The sequence below is a fragment of the Mesoplodon mirus genome, assembly GCF_964341445.2.
Source record: "Mesoplodon mirus genome assembly, chromosome: 2".
Taxonomy (NCBI): domain Eukaryota; kingdom Metazoa; phylum Chordata; class Mammalia; order Artiodactyla; family Ziphiidae; genus Mesoplodon; species Mesoplodon mirus.
In genome coordinates this window covers 196,078,402-196,099,055 of record NC_138977.1, presented here as the reverse complement: position 1 = coordinate 196,099,055, position 20,654 = coordinate 196,078,402, and the positions used below count along the sequence as shown (strand labels likewise).

Sequence of the window (20,654 nt, the reverse complement as noted above, 5' to 3'; positions counted from 1 at the left end):
CCTACTGTATAACTCAGGGAATTATACTCAATATTTTGTAATAAGCTGAAAGGAAAATGAATCCGAAAAAAATATATGTTTGTATAACTGAATCACTTTGCTGTACACTTGAAACTAACACAACATTGTAAGTTAACTATACTTCAATTTTTTTAAAAAAGAAACCATAAAAAAAGATAAGAAATAAAAAAATTAATTTTTACTGCTAAAAAAACAAAAAGGAACAAAGAACAGAGGGAACAAATAGAAAACTAGCAAGATTATATATTTAAACCCAATAATCACATTAAATATAAGTAGTCCAAATAAATGAATTAAAACATTGTCAGACTGTATAAAGAGCAATTATCTATAAAAAGCTCACTACAAATAGAAAAGATAGACAATTAAAAGAAAAAGAATGGAAAAAGATATATAGGCATACCTCATTTTATTACACTTCACAGATATTGCATTTTTTCCAAATTGAAAGTTCATGGTAAACCCCACATCGAGCAAATCTATTGGCATCCTTTTTCCAACAGCATTTGCTCACTTCATGTCTCTGTCACATTTCGGTAATTCTCTCAGTATTTTAAGCTTCTTCATTATTATTGTTATATTTGTTATGGTGATCTGTGATCAGTGATCTTTGAAGTTGCTATTGTAATTGTTTTGGAGTGCCACAAAACATGCCCATGTAAGATGGCAAAATTAATTGATAAATGTTGCGTGTGTTGACTGCTCCACCCACCAGCCATTCCCCCATCTCTCTCCCTCTCCTTGGGCTCCCCTGTTCCCTGAGACACAACAACATTGAAATTGTTAGACTGACTAATAATCCTACAATGACCTCTAAGTGTTCAAGTGAATAAAAGAGTTGCACATCTCTCACTTTAAATCAAAAGCTAGAAATGATTAAGCCTAGTGAGGAAGGCATGTCGAAAGCTGAGAGAGGCCAAAAGCTAGGCCTCTTGCACCAAACGGCCAAATAGCCAAGTTGTGGATGCAAAGTAAAAGTTCTTGAAGGAAATTGAAAGTGCTACTCCAGTGAACACACAAATGATAAGAAAGAGAAACAGCCTTATTGCTGATATGGAGAAAGTTTTAGTGATCTGGATAGAAGATCAAACCAGCCACAACAGTCACTTCAGCCAAACTTAATTCAGAGCAAGGGCCTAATTCTTTTCAATTCTATGAAGGCTGAGAGAGGTGAGGAAGCTGCAGACGAAAAGCGTGAAGCTAGCAGAGTTTGGTTCATGAGGTTTAAGAAAAGAAGCTGTCTCTACAACATAAACATGCAAGGTGAAACAGCAAGTGCTGATGCAGAAGCTGCTGCAAGTTACCCAGAAGATCGAGCTAAGATAATGAATGAAGGTGGCAACACTAAACAGATGCAATGTAGATGAAACAGCCTTCTGTTGGAAGAAGATGCCAGCTAGGACTTTCATAGCTAGAGAGGAGAAGTCAATGCTTGGCTTCAAAGCTTCAAAAGACGGGCTGATTCTCTTGTTTAGGGCTAATGCAGCTGGTGAAGACATGAAGCCAATGCTCATTTACTATTCCAAAATCCCTAGGGCTTTTAAGAATTATGCTAAATCTATTCTGCCTGTGCTCTACAAATGAAACAACAAAGGCTGGATGACAGTGTGTCATTTTACAACATGATTTACTAAATATTTTAAGCCTACTGTTTGAGAGCTTTGAGAAAATTGACTTCAATTTTGAAAGAAGTACTTCTGTGGGTGAAATGCTATCAAACAGCATTGCATGCTACAGAGAACTAGTTCCTGAAAGAGTCAATAGATGTGGCAAACTTCACTGTTGTCTTATTTTAAGAAATTGCGACAGCCACCGCAGCCTTCAGCAAAGACCACCCTGAACAGTCAGCATCCACCAACATCGAGGTGATACCCTCCACCAGCAAAATGATTATGACTCTCTGAAGGCCCAGATAATGATTAGCATTTTTTAGCAATAAAGTATTTTAAAATTAAGGTTGTACATTATTATTATTATTTATTTATTTTTGGCTGCATTGAGTCTTCGTTGCTGCACGCAGGCTATCTCTAGTTGCGGCGAGCAGGGGCTGCTCTTCACTGCGGTGCGGGACCTTCTCATTTGCGGTGGCTTCTCTTGTTGCGAAGCATGAGCTCTAGGCGCATGGGCTTCAGTAGTTGCAGGACATGGGCTCAGTAGTTGCAGAATGCAGGCTCTAGGACATGTGGGCTTCAGTAGTTGTGGCACACGGGCTTAGCTGCTCCACGGCATGTGGGATCTTCCTGGATCAGGGATCGAACCCATGTCCCCTGCACTGGCAGGCGGATTCTTAACCACTGCGCCACCAGGGAAATCCCTTTTTTTTTAGACATATGCTAATACACATTTAACTCACTACAGTCTATAGTGTAAACATAACTTTTATATGCACTGGGAAACCAAAATATTTGTGTGACTTGCTTTATTATATTCACTTTGTTGTGGTGGCCTGGAACTGATTCCACAGGCTTTCCAAGGTATGCCTGTATCATGCAAACACTAAGAAAGAGAAAGCTGGAGTTGTAAATCAACTATACCTCAATTTTAAAATTAATTTTTTAAAAAGGAAATTAAAAAAAGAGAAAGCTGTGGTATCTACATTAATATAACAGTTAACATTAGAATAAGGAATGTCACAACGGATAAAAAAGGGACAATACTGATAAAGGGGTCGATTCATCAAGAAGTATAACAATTCTAAGGATGTACATCACAACACAGGTGCTAGAAATGGAAAGAACTGAAAGGAGAAATTTAAAAACTCACAGTTGTAGTTAAAGACTTCAATTTTTTTTTTTTCTTTTGCCACACCGCACGGCTTGTGGGATCTTAGTTCCCCAACCAGGGATCAAACGCAGGCCCTCAGCAATGGAAGTATGGAGTCTTAACCAGTGGACTGCCATGGAATTCTCAAGACTTCAACATTTTAATTAATAGAACAACTACACAGAAAAATCAGTAAGATTACAGAAGACCTGACCACCTTATCAATCAACTTGGTCTGACATTTACAGAAAAGTCCATCCAATGATAAAATAGATTCAAGTTTAACATTTTACTTAGACTTTACTTATCAAAGTCTAATATTAGAACCTTTACTACCTCCCAGATAATCAAAGAATCTTTGAATCCTTTAGCTCCTCTTAACCTTCTTCCATCTTTTTTTTTTTTAATATTTATTTATTTATTTTGGCTGCTCTGGGTCTTAGTTCAGGCACACAGGATCTTCGTTGTGGCATACAGATTTCTTAGTTGTGGCATGCAGGCTTCTTAGTTGAGGCATGTGAACTCTTAGTTGCAGCATGCGGGATATAGTCCCCCAACCAGGGATCAAACCCCAGCCCCCTACATTGGGAGTATGGAGTCTTACCCACTGGACCACTAGGGAAATCCCATCCTTCTTCCATGTTATGTGCTATTCTTGAGGGTTTTAACTCCATATATATTTTAGACCCTATAAAACATTGATATTGTTTTATAGTGGTTATTTACCTTTCTGATGCATTTATATTTTCCGTTGTTCTTTATTCTTTCCTGCATCTCTGAGATGCCATTTGGTATCATTTTCTTTTCGCTTAAAGTACACTCTTTAGTGTTTCCTTTAGTGCCAGTTTTTTTTTTTTTTTTTTTTTTTTTTTTTTTTTTTTTTCCGTACGCGGGCCTCTCACTGTTGTGGCCTCTCCCGTTGCGGAGCACAGGCTCCGGATGCGCAGGCTCAGCGGCCATGGCTCACGGGCCCAGCCGCTCCGCGGCATATGGGATCCTCCCAGACCGGGGCACGAACCCGCGTCCCCTGCATCGGCAGGCGGACTCTCAACCACTGCGCCACCAGGGAGGCCCTAGTGCCAGTTTGTTGATGACAAAAATCAATTTTCATTTCTTAGACACATAAGATGATTTTAATGAACCATCATTCCTGAAAAATATTTTCATTAGGTATAGAGTTCTGTGATGGCAATCAGTTATTTTGTTTCAGCAGTTTAATTATCTCTATTGTTTTTACTTATTTCATTTAACCTTTTAGCAGTTTGCCTATGGTGTACCTAGGTGTGATTTTGCATTTATCCTGCTCAGGAATTATAGGGCTTCAGTCCCATTCTCTCTTTTTCCTTATGAGGCACTAATTATATGGATGTTAGATCTCTTCACCACATCCTGTTTCTTTCATATTTCTCATCCTTTTGTCTTGCTATGCTTCAGTGTAACAATTTTCTTCTAACCTATCATCCACTTTTTGAAACTCTTTTTAACTATCTATTCAGCAACTAAACCCATCCCCTGTATTCATAATTTATTGTATATTTCAGTTCTAGAATTTCCATCTGATTCTCTTTTTTTAATTTTAAAAGATCCTGTTTGGGAATTCCACATTTTGTTTGGGAATTACATAAAATTAAACATTTAAAGAATTTCGGTAATTCCCTGGCAGTCCAGTGGTTAAGACTCGGCGCTTTCACTGCCGTAGCCTGGGTTCAATCCCTGGTCGGGGAACTAAGATCCTGCAAGCTGCATGGTGTGGTCAAAAATAAATAAATAAAAGATTTTGTTTGGCAACTCAATTAGCTGTAAATTCTATAATTTGTTTCTGTTGTCTTTTCTGTGGGTTTTTGGTCTGTCTCTTGTTATACTAGGTTATTTTTTTAAATTAATTAATTTATTTATTTATGGCTGCATTTGGTCTTCATTGCTGCGCGCATTTTCTCTAGTTGCAGTGAGTGGGAGCTACTCTTCGTTGCAGTGCGTGGGTTTCTCATTGTGGTGGCTTCTCTTGTTGCAGAGCATGGGCTCTAGGCACTTGGGCTTCAGTAGTTGTGGCACGCAGGCTTAGTTGCTCCACAGCATGTGGAATCTTCCCAGAGCAGGGATCGAACGCGTGTCCCCTGCATTGGCAGAATTCTTAACCACTGTGCCACCAGGGAAGTCCCTAAAATAAATCATTTTAAAGTACATAATTCTGTGGCACTTTGTGTATTCACAACGTTGTACAACCACCACATCTATCTAGTGCCAAAACATTTCCAACATCCCAAAAGAGAACTCGATATTCATTAAGCAGTAATGCCCTTTCCCTCAACTCAAAATAGCCTTGGCAACCACCAATCTGTTTCTATGAATTTACCTATTCTGGATATTTCATACAAATGTAAACATACAATATATGAATTTATACATCTGATTTTTTTCACATAGCATTATATTTTCAAGATTTATCCACACAGTAGCATGTATCAGTGCTTCATTCTTTTTTATGGCTGAGTAATAATCCATTATATGTATATAACACATATTTATCCATTCATATGTTGATGGACACTTGGATTATTTATACCATTTAGCTCATAGTGCTATCATGAACATTTGTGTACAAATTTGTGTGGATAAATTTTTTCTTTTCTCTTGGGTAGATACCTAGGAGTAGAGTTGCTGGGTGAAATGGTAATTCTACATTTAACTTGTTTATGAACCACCAAACTTTTTAAACAGTGGCTGAACCACTTTACATTCCCACAAGCAATATATGAGGGTTCCCATTGAACATCTTCACCATGACTTGTTATTTTCTGTTTTTACTATAGCTATCCTTGTGGATGTAAGGTGATATCTCATTGTGGTTTTGATTTGCATTTTCCTGAAGACTACACTCTTGCTGCTTTCAAGATTCTGTCTTCAGTTTTAACAGTTTGATTGTCTTGTGATCTCTGAGTTCATCCTGTTTGGATTTATTGAGCATCTTGGATGTGTAGATTTGAGTGTTTTAACAAATCTGAGAAGTTTTCAGCCATTATTTCTTCAAGTATTGTCTGCCTCTTTCTTTCTCTCCTATTCTTTTGGTACTCTCTTTTTGTAAATATTGGTGTGCTTCATTGTGCTCCACATGTCTCTTAAGTTCTACTTTTTCCTTCATTGTTTTCCCTTTTTGCTTCTTCAATTGGACAATTTCAATTGACCTAGCTTCAAGTTCACTGGCTTTCTATTGCCTGATCATATCTACTATTGGAAGCCTCTAGTGATTTTTTTCATTTCAGTTATCTTACTTTCCAGCTCTAAATTTGTATGGTTCCTTTTTATGGTTTCTTCATGGATATCCTCTATTCGTTGAGACATTTTCCTAATGGATTCCTTTAGCTCTTTGAGCATATATGAGACAGTTGATTTAAAGTCCAAAATTTGTGCTCCCTCTGGGATGGTTTATGTTCATTTCTTCTGTGAATGAGCCATACTTTCTTTGCATAATTCCTAGTTTTTGTTGAAAACTGAACATTTGAATATTATAATAGGGTAACTTTGGAAATCAGATTCTTCATGCTTCCGGGTTTGTTTTTCTTCCTTGCTGTGGGCTGTAGCAATTTATTTAGTGACTTTTCTAGACTATTTTTTTGTAAAGTCTCAATTCTTTGACTTACGTAGTCTCTAAAGACTATTTTTTTGCTTGTGTTCAGCTAGTGTGTTGACAGATTTCCTTGAATGCTAGTAGCCAAAAAATAAATACATAAAACAAGAATTAAAAGAATAAAAAGGAAAAAAAAAATCCTCCCAGTCTTTGTAGGTTGGCTGTGTTGGAGCACTCCTTTAAGTGCTTAGCTAGGTCATTTTAAATCTGCTTAGCCTTCACTTCCTGCTTGTGCTGAGCCTAGAGTTCAGCCAGCAGTGAACACTTAGGTCTTCTCAGGTCTTTTCTAAGCATGCAACTTGGCCTAACTGATGGCTTTCTCAGTTCCCTAGTATACACTGTTGTTTTCGAGTAGCCTAATTTCCCTAGGAAATTCTCTCCCATTTTTTCCTCTCAGGCTTTAGGCACTCCTTTATTTACCTCCACTGTAATCCTTTGCCAAAGGTGGCAGCAGGTTGTTCATCTGCCTTACAGTATTTTTGAGAAATACCTGCCATTTTTCCACCCTGAGTTCTGAGTTAGATGAAACAAAGGAAAGTGCCTTGCTTCAGTCCTTCAGGTTGGCTTAGACAGGTTTCAACAAACAACTTTCTGAGATTAAGATCTCCTCTGCTCCTTCAAGACCAGGGAACAGGGTCTCACTCTGAGAACGATGGGCTTCTGCATGTCTTCAAGACCACCACAGAGCTGGGAAGGGGAATGGAACAAGGGCAAGTAAAACACCAAAAAGCTTTCCTAGTTTTTTTTAAGTTGTTTTGTTCTTGATTCAACATTTGCTTCCAAGTTCTGACAAAATTGTTTCTGAATGTTTTTGCCTCTGAGGAGGAACGGGTCCTTGAAGCTACCTACTCTGTTTTTGCTGAGGGTTATTTTTTGAGTCCTTGACATTGTATATTAAAATTTACAGAGCTAATTTAAGGCTCTGGATGTTAAAATTCTCCAGATTTATTTTTGCTTCTGTCAGGCGGTTCAACCAGTTGCATTAGCATTCCTAGATAACTTTAAAACTTAGGGAATGAGATGACTTAAAGCTGGACTTCAGGCCCTGTGAGGCCCAATCTGTTTCTCATTAATCTTACACTAAATCATAGCCCCTTTGAGTGCAACTGAAAGCCGGGATGTTTACCAAGGCCCTTCTTCCTTGCTGGTACTTCTGTAGAAGTTTATTTTAGGAATTTTAATACAACTGGCTTAACTCTGTAAACATACCCATTGCCAAATAAGAAGTAATGAGACAAATAAGTTAATGTAGAAACCACATTTATTAATCATGGATTTACTGAGGGTAGCTTATTTTTTTAGATATTATCCATAGTTTATGTTGACATCTGATTTTGCAGAGAAATTATATGATCATTTTTATTAAGATAATTAGTACTCTGCAAGGCAAACTTATTTCCTTGAAGTAGCACATTTTCTAATTCTCCAACAGGGTTTGGTTTTACTTAGCTATCAGAATCAAATCTGAATTTATACACTTAAACTTGATGTGTGCACAAAATTTATTCTTCACATATATTCCTTCTAAGTGCTCTGGTTCTTCATGCTGAAACATCCCAACTTCCAGAAATTTGGCTGCCAGATCAAAATTGTCAGGGCCCTTCTAATAAGGGTTAAGATTTCAATAGCGAAAAATATATACACACATATTTTATTATATACAAAGAACAACAAAAAGTTTCACCAGGTAAACAAAAGAATATAAATGATAGTCATAATTAATAGCTTCAAAAAGCGCTTAAACACTTTGACCTTTTGCACAAGATACAGGCTTCAAAATAGGGTCACACAGCCGTTAATCAGAACTCCAGGTAGTTCTCTCATAATAGCAATCTATATTCTGGAGAAGATGGCTTTTTATGAACTCTGTGGGGACTAATGTGTTAGGCCTCATAAAGGAATGAAATGCTTTCATATCCAGGAGGAAACAAATTAAAATATTGAAGGAAGGGATACTTCTAGGGTTGTGTTTATTGTTGACAGCAATTTTAGAGATAACCACAGAAAAGTGTAAAAGATATCTAGGTAAAATTCTGGCTATCTCATAATAATAATGGATACCATTTTGTAGCTCTACAAATGGTTTGGTAACAAAAAAAAGGGAGAAAGTTTGCTGAGAAGGCAGAATGAAACAGTCTAGGGAAGGAGGTAAGCAAATATAAACATAATTCAATCATACCAAGAAAAGAAAGGATAAGGTCCTTCCTAAAACCATGCGCTGCTGATATTTACCTATATAAGTTCAAGCCTAAAAGAACACTGCAGCTTCTATATATCTGCTATTTAGTAATATACTAGAAAAATATTTTTCATTTGTTATGAAAGAGCTATTTTATATCAAAAGCTAGAAATACATATTTACTCAATGCAAATCCCAAATGAAACCCAACTTAATATACAGTAAACTATAGCAATGACAGAAAAAATGGGTAGATAATAAATTCAACTAAATTTACAGTACTGCCTTGACATTTTCTACTCATTTTTAATCTATACACAAGGCTCAACTTCTGGGGTTACAGGTTTTATTTTTCATTTTTCTTAGAAAGTAAAATTACCTGTCCTCAAGTTAACTAAAAATTGTTCTGGGCTCGTAGAGGTAATCTGCTCTTCATAACAGATTGCTCTGTAGTTTCTTCTACTTTAGACCTCTCCAGCGGATTAATGCCTCTGTTTTCTTTATCTTTTCCGTGTGATTTTTTATGCTGTGGATTTAAGGGGGAAAATTAAGTCAATATAAAGTAACATCTGATACATATTAATCATATTCTATTTTCAAAGTTCTCTGGTTTATAGGCAAGAAATTAGGTGTGGAAAACTTTAGAAAACACTCAGCACAAATTTGAGCCAACAATTTGGCAAGTAGAAATGAATGCCTTCTTCATTTTATCACCAAGAGGGGGTGAAAGAAGTATTAATTTTCTGTATGATTTTCCAAGGAATAATTACATATTTTACTGTAGGGCAGTGGTTCTCAGTAGGGAGATTTTGCACCCCAGGGGACATTTGGTACTGTCTGGAGACATTTTTGGTTGTTAAAACTAGGGGATTGCTACTGGCTTCTAGTGGACAAAAGCCAGGGAAGCTGCTAAACATAATACATAGGACAGGTCACCACAACAAAGAATTATCCAGCTCAAAATGTCAATAGTGTGGCTGCTAGAAATCTTGCTCTAGGGAAACAAAGATTTGTTATTGTACAAAATTGGCAATTCTGGGAATTCTCTGGTGGTCCAGTGGTTAGGAGTCTGTGCTTTCACTGTTGAGGACCTCGGTTCAATCCCTGGTCAGGGAACTAAGATCCTACAAGAGGTGCACTGCAGGTGGAAAAAAAAAAAAAAAAAAAGGCAATTCTATTTTAAGCACAGAATCTGATATACAGGCTACCTCAAGGCACTTTTTATTTAAGTTGTATCTTATCTTTTAAAAAACTTATTTCATATTCCTCATTTGGAAATATTTCATTGGAATCCTTATACTTGCCTGACGACTTTCATTGTAGACCCACTCATCAATTCTTAGACAAATCATAAACCAACTTTAAAGTTTTTAACCCAGAAAATTTCCCCATATCAGACTGCTATCAGAGTAAAAATAATTCCTGGACTTCAGCTAAAGGTCTAAAATCCAATCCCAAGTCTTTTCTGATATTATAGGAACTTCTTTGCCATAGCTGAACCACTAAGCCTGGTCTTCAAACACCATAAACTTTAATAATGAAAGGATTTCCAAACAGGGATTAAGTAGTCACTAAGGTTCTCTTCTCTTTAACTTTCCCCCTTTTCTTAACTTTATAAGATAGAAGAGAGGGTCAATAAATAGAAAGAAATATATCTAGAGTTTTCTAATAGTAAAGAATGAAGCAAAAGGTAGGAAGACTTTGGAGATAAAACTGCCTTGATGCAGACAGAGAGGAATTTAATAAAATCTGAGCTAGAAGTTTTAACAGCTTAAATCAGGGATGGAGAATCTTTAGATCTTGGTGGAAAGACCTGCAGGTCTATTAAAGACAGGTACAAGCATATACATATCAGAAGCAGTACTTCAACTATAAAATGTAGACATCAATGTCCTATGTAAGTAAGGAAATCCTTACCTCACAGACTGTCTAGGCTCATGACTTCAAATTAGAGGGAAAGATGTAGATAGTTTACAGTGCCATACTCCCAACAGTGATGAAAAGGTGATAGGAGAGGGCATGGGATTTAAACACACAAGATCAAGACAGGAGACTACATGGGGGAATAGTGAATAGGAGAAAAGCCTCAAGTTGGAGAATCAGTCATTTAACAGAGAGGCATTCGGTCTCTCAATCTTTTAAACTTCTTAGCCTTCAAAGTCTGATCATAGACAGAGACAGGCTACAGGATTTCCATGTCAAAGTTGGAGGGAAGAGAGAAATGACTGTTTTTAGTATCATTCTGAGAATGTAGGAGGCAGAAAAGGGATAAATATAACAGCAGAATATTACCAGCTAAGGATGGGATTAAGTCATATTTTGCCTTTATTTATCCTACCAAAAACCCCTAATCGATTATCATACTTGTGTAAATAATTTAAATCAGAAAAGTTAACAAGCCATCCCAAAGGAATGACTAAAATATTTTTTCTATTCCACCCACCAAGAGTAATGTCTTTATATTGAATAGCAAATGACTGACTTACATCAGATGTGGAAGGGTTATCTGATAGGATATAATCAGGTACCTGGAAAAATGGAACCCCACCACTTGATGAACAATCCAAACTAGTGTCTACAGATGGCTCTTGACTTAGAGGTTCTTCAACAGTATGCACCAGAACCGCCTTTTCTTCATCCAAGTCCTAAAATAAGAAGCTGATGAGTGATTAAGTCCCAGGGCTTAAAAACCTTCACACAAGTAAAGGCAGTTTTCTTCTTTGAAAATAACACAATGTCCATTACATAAAAGTTAAACCTCAACAAAATCAGTAGGAAGTCTACAAAGTAATGAAAATAATTCCTATTATGTTTTCATATAGAGAAGTACCTATAATAAAATGTTAAATATGGTAATCTCAGAATAAAGAGATTACAGTTTATTTTTTATCTTCTTTGTTACTTTCCAATTTCCCAACTTTTCTATAATTACTATAGTTAAGGGCACAAATTGTGGAGCTAGGTTCTAATTCCAGCTCCATCCTTGTGACTTAGGACAAGGTAATTCTTAGTTTCCTCACCTGTTAAAATGGGGATAGTACTAGCATTCACCTTATAGAGTTATTGAGACAATTAACTGAGTAAATATATATATAAAGTGTTTAGAACAGTGTCGGGCACATAATCAGCATAACATAAACATTGTCTATTATAATTATCTATAAGTCTAATCATAAAAAATGGCCCAAATAAAAGAAGCAGGCTTAGCAGTCAACTATCCTTAATGAGACAGGGTAGGACTGAAGGGCAAAGGATAAAATTCTTCTCGTGAAGAAGAAGACATCAAGAGTTTATGGGAGGGACTTCCCTGGTGGTGCAGTGGATAAGACTCCATGCTCCCAATGCAGGGGGCCAGGGTTCGACCCCTGGTCAGGGAACTAGATCCCACATGCATGCTGCATCTAAGGAGCCCACGAGCCGCAACTAAGGAGGCTGCCTGCCACAGCTAAGACCTAGCACAACCTAAATAAATATATATATATTTTTTAAAGAGTTCATGGGAGAGTTCTAAAATTATGATGCCTAAAATAAATTTTACCTGACTGGTCTCTTCTTTGTTGTTTTCTGAACAGTTTAGCATCATTAACAGCTCAGGCTGTTTCCTTTTCAACTGATCAAGGAGCTGTTCACGTGGCTGAGTTCTCACCAGTGTTGATGGGTATAAATAATTTTTCCTCTGTGGTGTCATACCTTTAGTGGACATAATATAAGTGGTAAAAATTGAAGTGTGGGATATGAGTAAGGTACTTTTTTTAATGCTAGAACTTATACCTCCCAATAAGTCTTTGTCTTCCAAAAATAGAACCACTGCCACATATGAGAATCAGTCTTGCTATCTGTCAGGCATATGTTGCTTAAAATATTTCCTAACTTGACAGCTGATCTTAAATAGACTCAACCATTTTCAAGATTCCACCTACACCAAAACATGAAATTTTCCATCTCTGAGCATGTATAGAAGAGGTATTGTAGGCTCTAAAAGGATTCAGAGTGTTCTGAGGAATGGCAGCATGATCAGTTTGACAGGGATAATCATTTCACTAAATTTGGTGGTAGCTAAATATTAACCAGTTAATTTCTTTATAATAACTCATGCTCTCATAATTTACACAGGCACTTGCCTTTTCACTTAATGTTTATATTCCTAATTTCATTGAAAAGTGGACAATAAATATCAAGAGTCTTGGGGAAAAAATAAATTGACATCCTTTAGTGCCATCCTCTTTTATAATTGCTAAAAAAAAAAAAAAAAAAAAAAGCTTTAAAGTGTAATTTACACACCACAAAATCCACTCAGTGATTTTTACTAAACTTACAGGGTGTGCAACCCCTACCACAATCTAATGAATAACTCAATTACTCATCCTGTGTGAAACAGTTTGTTACACCTTCTTTCATGAAGGCATCCCTGAATCATTACACCTACACTGATCCTTGCCATCTTTGACCTCCCAAAACGGTAATTCCTAAATGCCAATCTAACAGTCATGACAAAATGAGAGGTACACATAAGAAAATGCACAATGTGGTAAGCTCTGCATTAAACTAGATTTATTTAATTACATTCCTCCACTATTTTTGGTGTTAAAATGTCCTTTTATAAACAGTGCTAGCTAGATGGTTTTCTTTTTATTTGCTTTTAAAATGTGCTCTCTTAACCAAAGCCAGTTCCCTGAATGTTTGTAAATTTTTACTGAATTATGATGCCCAAGTGTCTGGGAGTATATGTCATGTGCATCATTTAATGCTTGATCAAAGCTATTTTGGGGTTCTAATTTTTCCACATTTGAGTTGATCAGAGTGAGATGGCAAATTCCTATCAGGCAATGGCAGGACCTAGCTTTTCTGAACATCTAGCACTGTATACAGTTGAATTCAACTTCAAAAAATTTAACAATTCCATTTCCCTTTTAAAGTACCTGTTGGGATATCCAGTTTCAGATCCTGTTGCAGAAAGCAATTAAGCTTAGTCAAACCAATTTTTACGGTTTTATTAAGTTCTTGACTTTGTGTCATTAATTCTTCTTCATCAGTAGTTATCTGACCAAGAAGAATGTTATGCTGGTTCTCATTAGCTGCTTTATGTCCAATTAATTTTTCAGTAATCTCTGAACTTGAAGCCTCACAACCTTGTTGTACAACCTGTAAATGATGCAAATAAGACTTCATTATTAAAATCAAAGTTGTCAGTGCTTTATGCAATATTTAACTTCTCCTTACCTTGAAATTTTCCATGATAAAAGTTTTAGAAACTGCAAAAGTAGAAATAATAATAATAACCCCCTTATATTCACTCCCCAGCCTCAACATTTATTACTATATGGGATATATAGATCAAACAAGATTGGCCTGCTCTCCACCAGGATTATTTTGAAGCAAATCCTACACCATTTCATCCATTTACTTCAGCATACTTCTCTAAGAGTTAAGAGCTTCTTAAGACCACTCTCACTTCTACAAAATTTAACATTGATTTCTTTATATCAAACGTCTAGTCAGTGTTCAAATTTTACCAATTGTCTGTTTTTCAGACTTGTTTTGTTTGAATCAGAATTCATCATTATATTTGGTTGATATGTCTTAATTGACTATATAATTTATCATCCAAACTGAGATATTCTCAGAGTAAAAAGGGCCATTAATAGTAATAACCCCAGTGCAATAGATATAAACAAGGACTATCCCAGGAAAACCGAGGCTTAAGGCCCTCTAGTCTTAACTCTCTCTTGATATAAGTTATCCTTCCTCATACTTTTCTCCTTGAAAAAAATTTTCATTGAAGAAACCAGGTCTTTGTGCTCTACTGAATATCTCAATTTCTGGATTTTGTCGATTGCACCTCTAAGCTGTTATTTTCACATGTTCATTTGTCCTCTGTATTTTCTACAAATTATTTAGATCTAAAGGCTTGATCTAAATAAGGTTTTAACTTTTGGGCAAGAATATTTCATAGGTAGTACTCAAAGCACATAATGCCTGGTCGTGTCTCTCACATTAGGATTAATCAGTGTGGGGAACTCCCTGGTGGTCCAGTGGTTATAGGACTCCACGCTTTCACTACCGAGGCCCTGGGTCGGGGAACTAAAATCCCACAAGCCACGTGGCACAGCCAAAAAAGAAGACTAATCCATGTGTTAGAGTGTGGTCACCCTCTTAATTATAAACATCTCCTTCAGCTTTTGATCAAATGGTGTAAGCAGTCATTAATGTCCACAGGGATTATTTCACTAAGGGTTGCAAAACTGTGATATCCCAATTCTGTCATTTCTTCTGCATTTTATTAGCTGGGATTCTTCTTTGAAACAGTTTTCTTCATCCATTACCCTGCTGAACCAAGATAGAGTTCTTTCAGGAAAGACAGATGGATGCTCAATTGTTTCCCTTTATTTACCACTTCTCAGAATCATTTCTTGCTTCCCTAGCGTGATCCAAAGTAGACTAATGAAATTTTTATGAATTCATCAATTTTAACATATTTGACGTATCTTAATCTATTGTAGCAATTACTCTTTTTGATGCTCAAATTGTACCACCTTTAAACAGGGTAGTGTCATCAAGTTGGCTCCTAAGTCTTTTTGACACAGCCCCACTACTCTTTAACAGCTTCCTTACTTTCTGATATGACAAGATCTGTAGGCTCATCTGGTACACTTCCTGCTCCAAACCTGAAACTACCTATTTCTCCACTAGTCATGGTTCCTTTTAGTGAAAATAGCTTATATAGCTTAAAATACTTAAGTTCTTTTACCTAATTCCTGAGAATATTAGTAAAATCCTTTTATTGCATAGAAGAAAAACCAAGCCACAAAGGGCTCATGCAAATGTTAAGTTCAAGCAAACCCACAAATCTATCAGATATCTTCTGAGTAACCAGAACAATATCCTAAATAATTAAAGCAATAACAGGTTTGAATGTACCCAGAGAAAAGTAAAAAGCATACATAAGTGAAAAGTATTATATATCAAAAGATGGGGTGCTCTTAACTGAAAGAACTAACGAGTCAAAAACCACAGATAGATATAGGACAGATCAGATAAATGTTAAATAATTTGAAGATCTAGGAAACATATGTTAAACAAGATCACATATAAGCATACCAACTGTTACACTTAAAATTTTAAGTCATTAATTATATTTTAAGGGCTTCCCTGGTGGCGCAGTGGTTAAGAATCCGCCTGCCAATGCAGGGGACACGGGTTTGAGCCCTGGGCCAGGAAGATCCCACATGTCGTGGAGCAACTAAGCCCTTGCGCCACAACTACTGAGCCTGCGCTCTAGAGCCCGCGAGCCACAACTACTGAAGCCCACGCTCTGCAACAAGAGACGCCACCACAATGAGAAGCCTGCGCACCGCAACAAAGAGTAGCCCCCACTTGCCGCAACTAGAGAAAGCCTGCACGCAGCATTGAAGACTCAATGCAGCCAAAAAAAAAAAAAAAAAAAAAAACTTATACTTTAAAATATCATGTGTTTTGAAACCAATTCTTAGCCAAGAATATTTAATATTCTGATTATCACTATTCTCCCCAAAGGAGAGAATATAGTGTTATATTCTATTCTATATTCTATTCTATTATATATAGCGTTATATTCCAGTTATAAAGTTATTACCTTCCATAAATTCTGAAGTTCCTCTTCCCTTTTATTTAAGCAAGATACCCACTGTTCAGAAAAATAAAGTGTGCTTGTGTTCAGAGCCTCACATCTCTGTTCAGTCTCTTGAGATATTATTTCAAGGTTGCTACTGAGTTTATCACAGTGCTTCTCAGACTCTTCAACCAGTTTTGTACCTTCCTGGTTAAAATGTCTGAGTTCCGCTGACAAGTCATCAAAATCAGCGCCAAATTTTTCACTGTGAGAAGTTGTTTTGCTGATTATATCTTTAGATTTCCTATAGGAAAAGAGAATAACACTGTTAACTTGAAAAACTAAGACTCAAAGGATATATAACTTGCCCAAGATCACACAGCTCAAAAATGGCATTCAAACCTAAGCAGTCTAATTCCAGAGCCCAAGCCCTTAATTGTCATTTCACAGCAGACTGACATCACATCTACAACTAAATGACCTTTGAAAATATCTCTTTTCTTATAAAACCTTTTCCAGATATGACACTGTACTTTGTACCTCTTAGAATAGTAACTATATGGTTATTAAAATGAACTCTGCCCATGTGTTTTACTCCTCCTACTAGATTATGTTACTTAAGGACACCTCCTACAGCCTCTAGCCTCTAGTTTAACTAGTCCCTAAACTGTCCATAATCAGTTAGTTATTCTGTTCTTACGCAGTTTTGCCTTGCCTATGATACAAAATAAATCATAAATATTATAAATATTATAAAACAAAGTCAACTATAAAGCTATCTAATAATTAAAAGACAATTATATTGGGGTGAGACAAACTACACATAGCACACATAGTACAATGTAACATAACCCTGATACAAAACTAATATCAAAATATACATGTAAAAGTCACTGATGGGGCTTCCCTGGTGGCGCAGTGGTTGAGAGTCCGCCTGCCGATGCAGGGGACGCGGGTTCGTGCCCCGGTCCGGGAAGATCCCACATGCCGCACAGCGGCTGGGCCCGTGAGCCATGGCCGCTGAGCCTGTGCATCTGGAGCCTGTGCTCCACAATGGTAGAGGCCACAACAGAGAGAGGCACGTGTACCGCAAAAAAAAAAAAAAAAATCATTGATGGCTTCCTTCTCTCAGTAAAGTTCCCTGTAATAGCATTCAAAGTCATCTCACAGGAGCAGAGTTAAACTTTGGGGAATGAGGGTTACCCTCTACTACCACTAGATGGTCCACCATGTGAGCAAATCATATGAGGAAGCAAATGTGCTGAAAAAATCAACTACAAATTAAGTGAAAATAATTGAAAAAGGAAAAGAAAATTAAGTGGTAAGCTTGGAGGCTATCAACACAAATCTATCCCCTCAAGGAATCAAAACCTACTGGGAATAAACAGTGGGGAAACACTATCTAGATTCAGAATCTAGAAAGAAGAATTCAGAGTGGAAACATGATATAATGAATAGGACCAACAATAGGATTGAAAAACATATGATAGGAGTTAGGTAGTAGGATAGGTGATAGCCAGAATTCTAGAGCAGAATCATTCAGTAGAAATATAATGTGAGCCACATATGTAATTTAAAAATTTCTAGAAGCCATACTGAAAAAGAAAATAGATAATCAGAGTAACAATGTATTGGGTAAATATAGCATATGTAGAAGTAAAATACATGAAAACAATGCATAAGAGACCAGAAGGAGGAATTGGGAATATACTGTTAAGGTCCTTTAATTACACATGAAACAGCAAATTATTTGAAGGTGGATTAAAATTATTTCAAAATATATATTATTAATCCTAGAAAAAACAGTTTAAATAAGTAATTCTGAAAGTATAAATAAGTCAACAGGAGAGATAAAATGAAAACATAAAAATGCTCAACTTAAATTAGGAAAGGAAAAAAGGAAACAAAGGACAAACGATGCAACAAACAGAAAACAAAATGGTAGACTTTAACCCAACTATATCAATACTTTAAATGAGAATGGCCTAAACACACCAGATAAAAGCCATACATCGTGAAATTTGATAAAAGACCAAGACCCAATTATATGTTACCTACAAGATATCCACTTTAAATATAAACACTTACGCCAAGGGACTTCCCTGGTGGCACAGTGGTTAAGAATCCGCCTGCCAATGCAGGAGAAATGGGTTTGAGCCCTGGTCTGGGAAGATCCCACATGCCGCAGAGCAACTAAGCCCATGCACCACAACTACTGAGCCTGTGCTCTAGAGCCCACGAGCCAAAACTACCGAAGCCCTTGCACCTAGAGCCCCTGCTCTGCAACAAGAGAAGCCACTGCAATGAGAAGCCCCTGATCACCACAACTAGAGAAAGCCTGTGTGCAGCAACAAAGATGCAACGCAGCCAAAAATTTAAAAAAAGACTTATGCCAAAAGTAAAGGAATGGAGAAAGCTATATTATGCAAATAGCAATCAAGGGAAAACTGAAGTTTTTGTATTAATTTCAGACAAAGTAGACTTCAGAATAAGGAAAATTATCAAGGATAAAAAGGGACATTACATAATGATAAAAGGGTCAATTATCAGAGATGTATCAACCCTCATGTGTATACATCTAACAACAGAGCATCACTTATGAGGCAAAAACGGACAGAATTCAGAAGAGAAATAGAGAAATCTACAATTATAGCGGGAGATCTCAACACCCCTCTTATAAGTAACTGATAGAATAAGTAAACAGAAACTCAGTAAGGATATAGGTCACCTGAACAGCACTACCAATTAACTTGACCTAACTCATGTGTTTAGAACACTTCATCCAACAAAAGCAGAATACATATTTTTCACATATGCGTAGCATAGGAACGAAGCATGCCAGAATAAAACTGCTAATGTTCTGGAAATTAAATTGTTATTGGAACCACAGCCCAAAAAAGTGGCCCAGGACCTGCCTACTTAAAAAAGAAGACTTAAACAGGATTCTGAACCTCCTAACATAATAGTCAAAATGTTCAAGATACAATTAAAAAACATTCTGGGGCTTCCCTGGTGGCGCAGTGGTTGAGAGTCCGCCTGCCGATGCAGGGGACACGGGTTCGTGCCCCGATCCCGGAGGATCCCACATGCCGCGGAGCGGCTGGGCCCGCGAGCCATGGCCGCGGAGCCTGTGTGTCCGGAGCCTGTGCTCCGCAACGGGAGAGGCCACAGCAGTGAGAGGCCCGCGTACAGCAAAAAAAAAAAAAAAAAAAAAAAAAAAAAAAATTCTGGAAAATCACAACTTAAATGAATAAAGATAACAGGTACCAACACTGAGATAATTCAAATGTTGGAACAATTTGGCAAGGATTTTAAGTAGCCATCATAAAAATGTTTCAATGAGCAACTAAAACACATCTAAAGGGGAGGAACCAAGATGGCAGAGTAGAAGGATGTGCTCTCACTCCCTCTTGTGAGAACACCAGAATCACAGTTAGCTGCTGGACAATCATCAACAGGAAGACACTGGAACTCACCAAAAAAGATACCCCACATCCAAACACAAAGGAGAAGCCACAATGAGATGGTAGGAGGGGTGCAATCACAGAAAAACAAAATCCCATAACTGCTGGGTGGGTGACTCACAGACTGGAGAACACTTATACCACAGAAGTCCACCCACTGGAATGAAGGTTGTGAGCCCCACGTCAGGCTTCCCAACCTGGGGAATCCAGCAACGGGAGGAGGAATTCCTAGAGAATCAGACTTTGAAGGCTAGTGGGATTTGATTGCAGGACTTCGACAGGACTGGGGGAAACAGAGACTCCACTCTTGGAGGGCACACACAAAGTAGTGTGCACATCGGGACCCAGGGGAAGGAGCAGTGACTCCAGCGGAGACTGAACCAGACCTACCTGCTAGTGTTGGAGGGTCTCCTGGAGAGGCGGGGGATGGCTTTGGCTCACCGTGGGGACAAGGACACTAGCAGTACAAGTTCTGGGAAGCATTCCTTAGTGTGAGCCCTCCCAGAGTCTGTCATTAGCCCCACCAAAGAGCCCAGGTAGGCTCCAGTGTTGGGTTGCCTCAGGTGAAACAACCAATAGGGAGGGAACCCAGTCCCAGCCATCAGCAAACAAGCAGATTAAAGTTTTACTGAGCTCTGCCCACCAGAGCAACAGTCAGCTCTACCCACCACCAGTCCCTCCCATCAGGAAACTTGCACAAGCCTCTTAGATAGCCTCATCCACCAGAGGGCAGACAGCAGAAGCAAGAAGAACTACAATCCTGCAGCCTGTGGAACAAAAACCACATTCACAGAAACACAGACAAGAAGAAAAGGCAGAGGGCTATGTACCAGATGAAGGAACAAGATAAAACCCCAGAAAAACAACTAAATGAAATGGAGATAGGCAACCTTCCAGAAAAAGAATTCAGAATAATGATAGTGAAGATGATCCAGGACCTCGGAAAAAGAATGGAGGCAAAGATCGAGAAGATGCAAGAAATGTTTAACAAAAACCTAGAAGAATTAAAGAACA

At 37.6% G+C, this 20,654-nt stretch overlaps 1 protein-coding gene across 1 annotated transcript in view; it reads right to left on the bottom strand.

Annotated features, from left to right (window-relative positions):
* Nucleotides 1-7,652: 7,652 nt before the first annotated feature.
* Nucleotides 7,653-20,654, bottom strand: part of KIF11 (kinesin family member 11) — a 55,550-nt gene continuing 42,548 nt past the window's right edge. The window contains exons 18-22 of the mRNA XM_082633297.1: nt 16,201-16,480; nt 13,508-13,730; nt 12,127-12,278; nt 11,117-11,233; nt 7,653-9,114 (exon numbers count right to left, since the gene is read on the bottom strand). Coding sequence (XP_082489423.1) covers nt 8,983-9,114; nt 11,117-11,233; nt 12,127-12,278; nt 13,508-13,730; nt 16,201-16,480 — 904 coding nt within the window. The 3' untranslated portion in view covers nt 7,653-8,982. The remainder of the gene's footprint in view (nt 9,115-11,116; nt 11,234-12,126; nt 12,279-13,507; nt 13,731-16,200; nt 16,481-20,654) is intronic.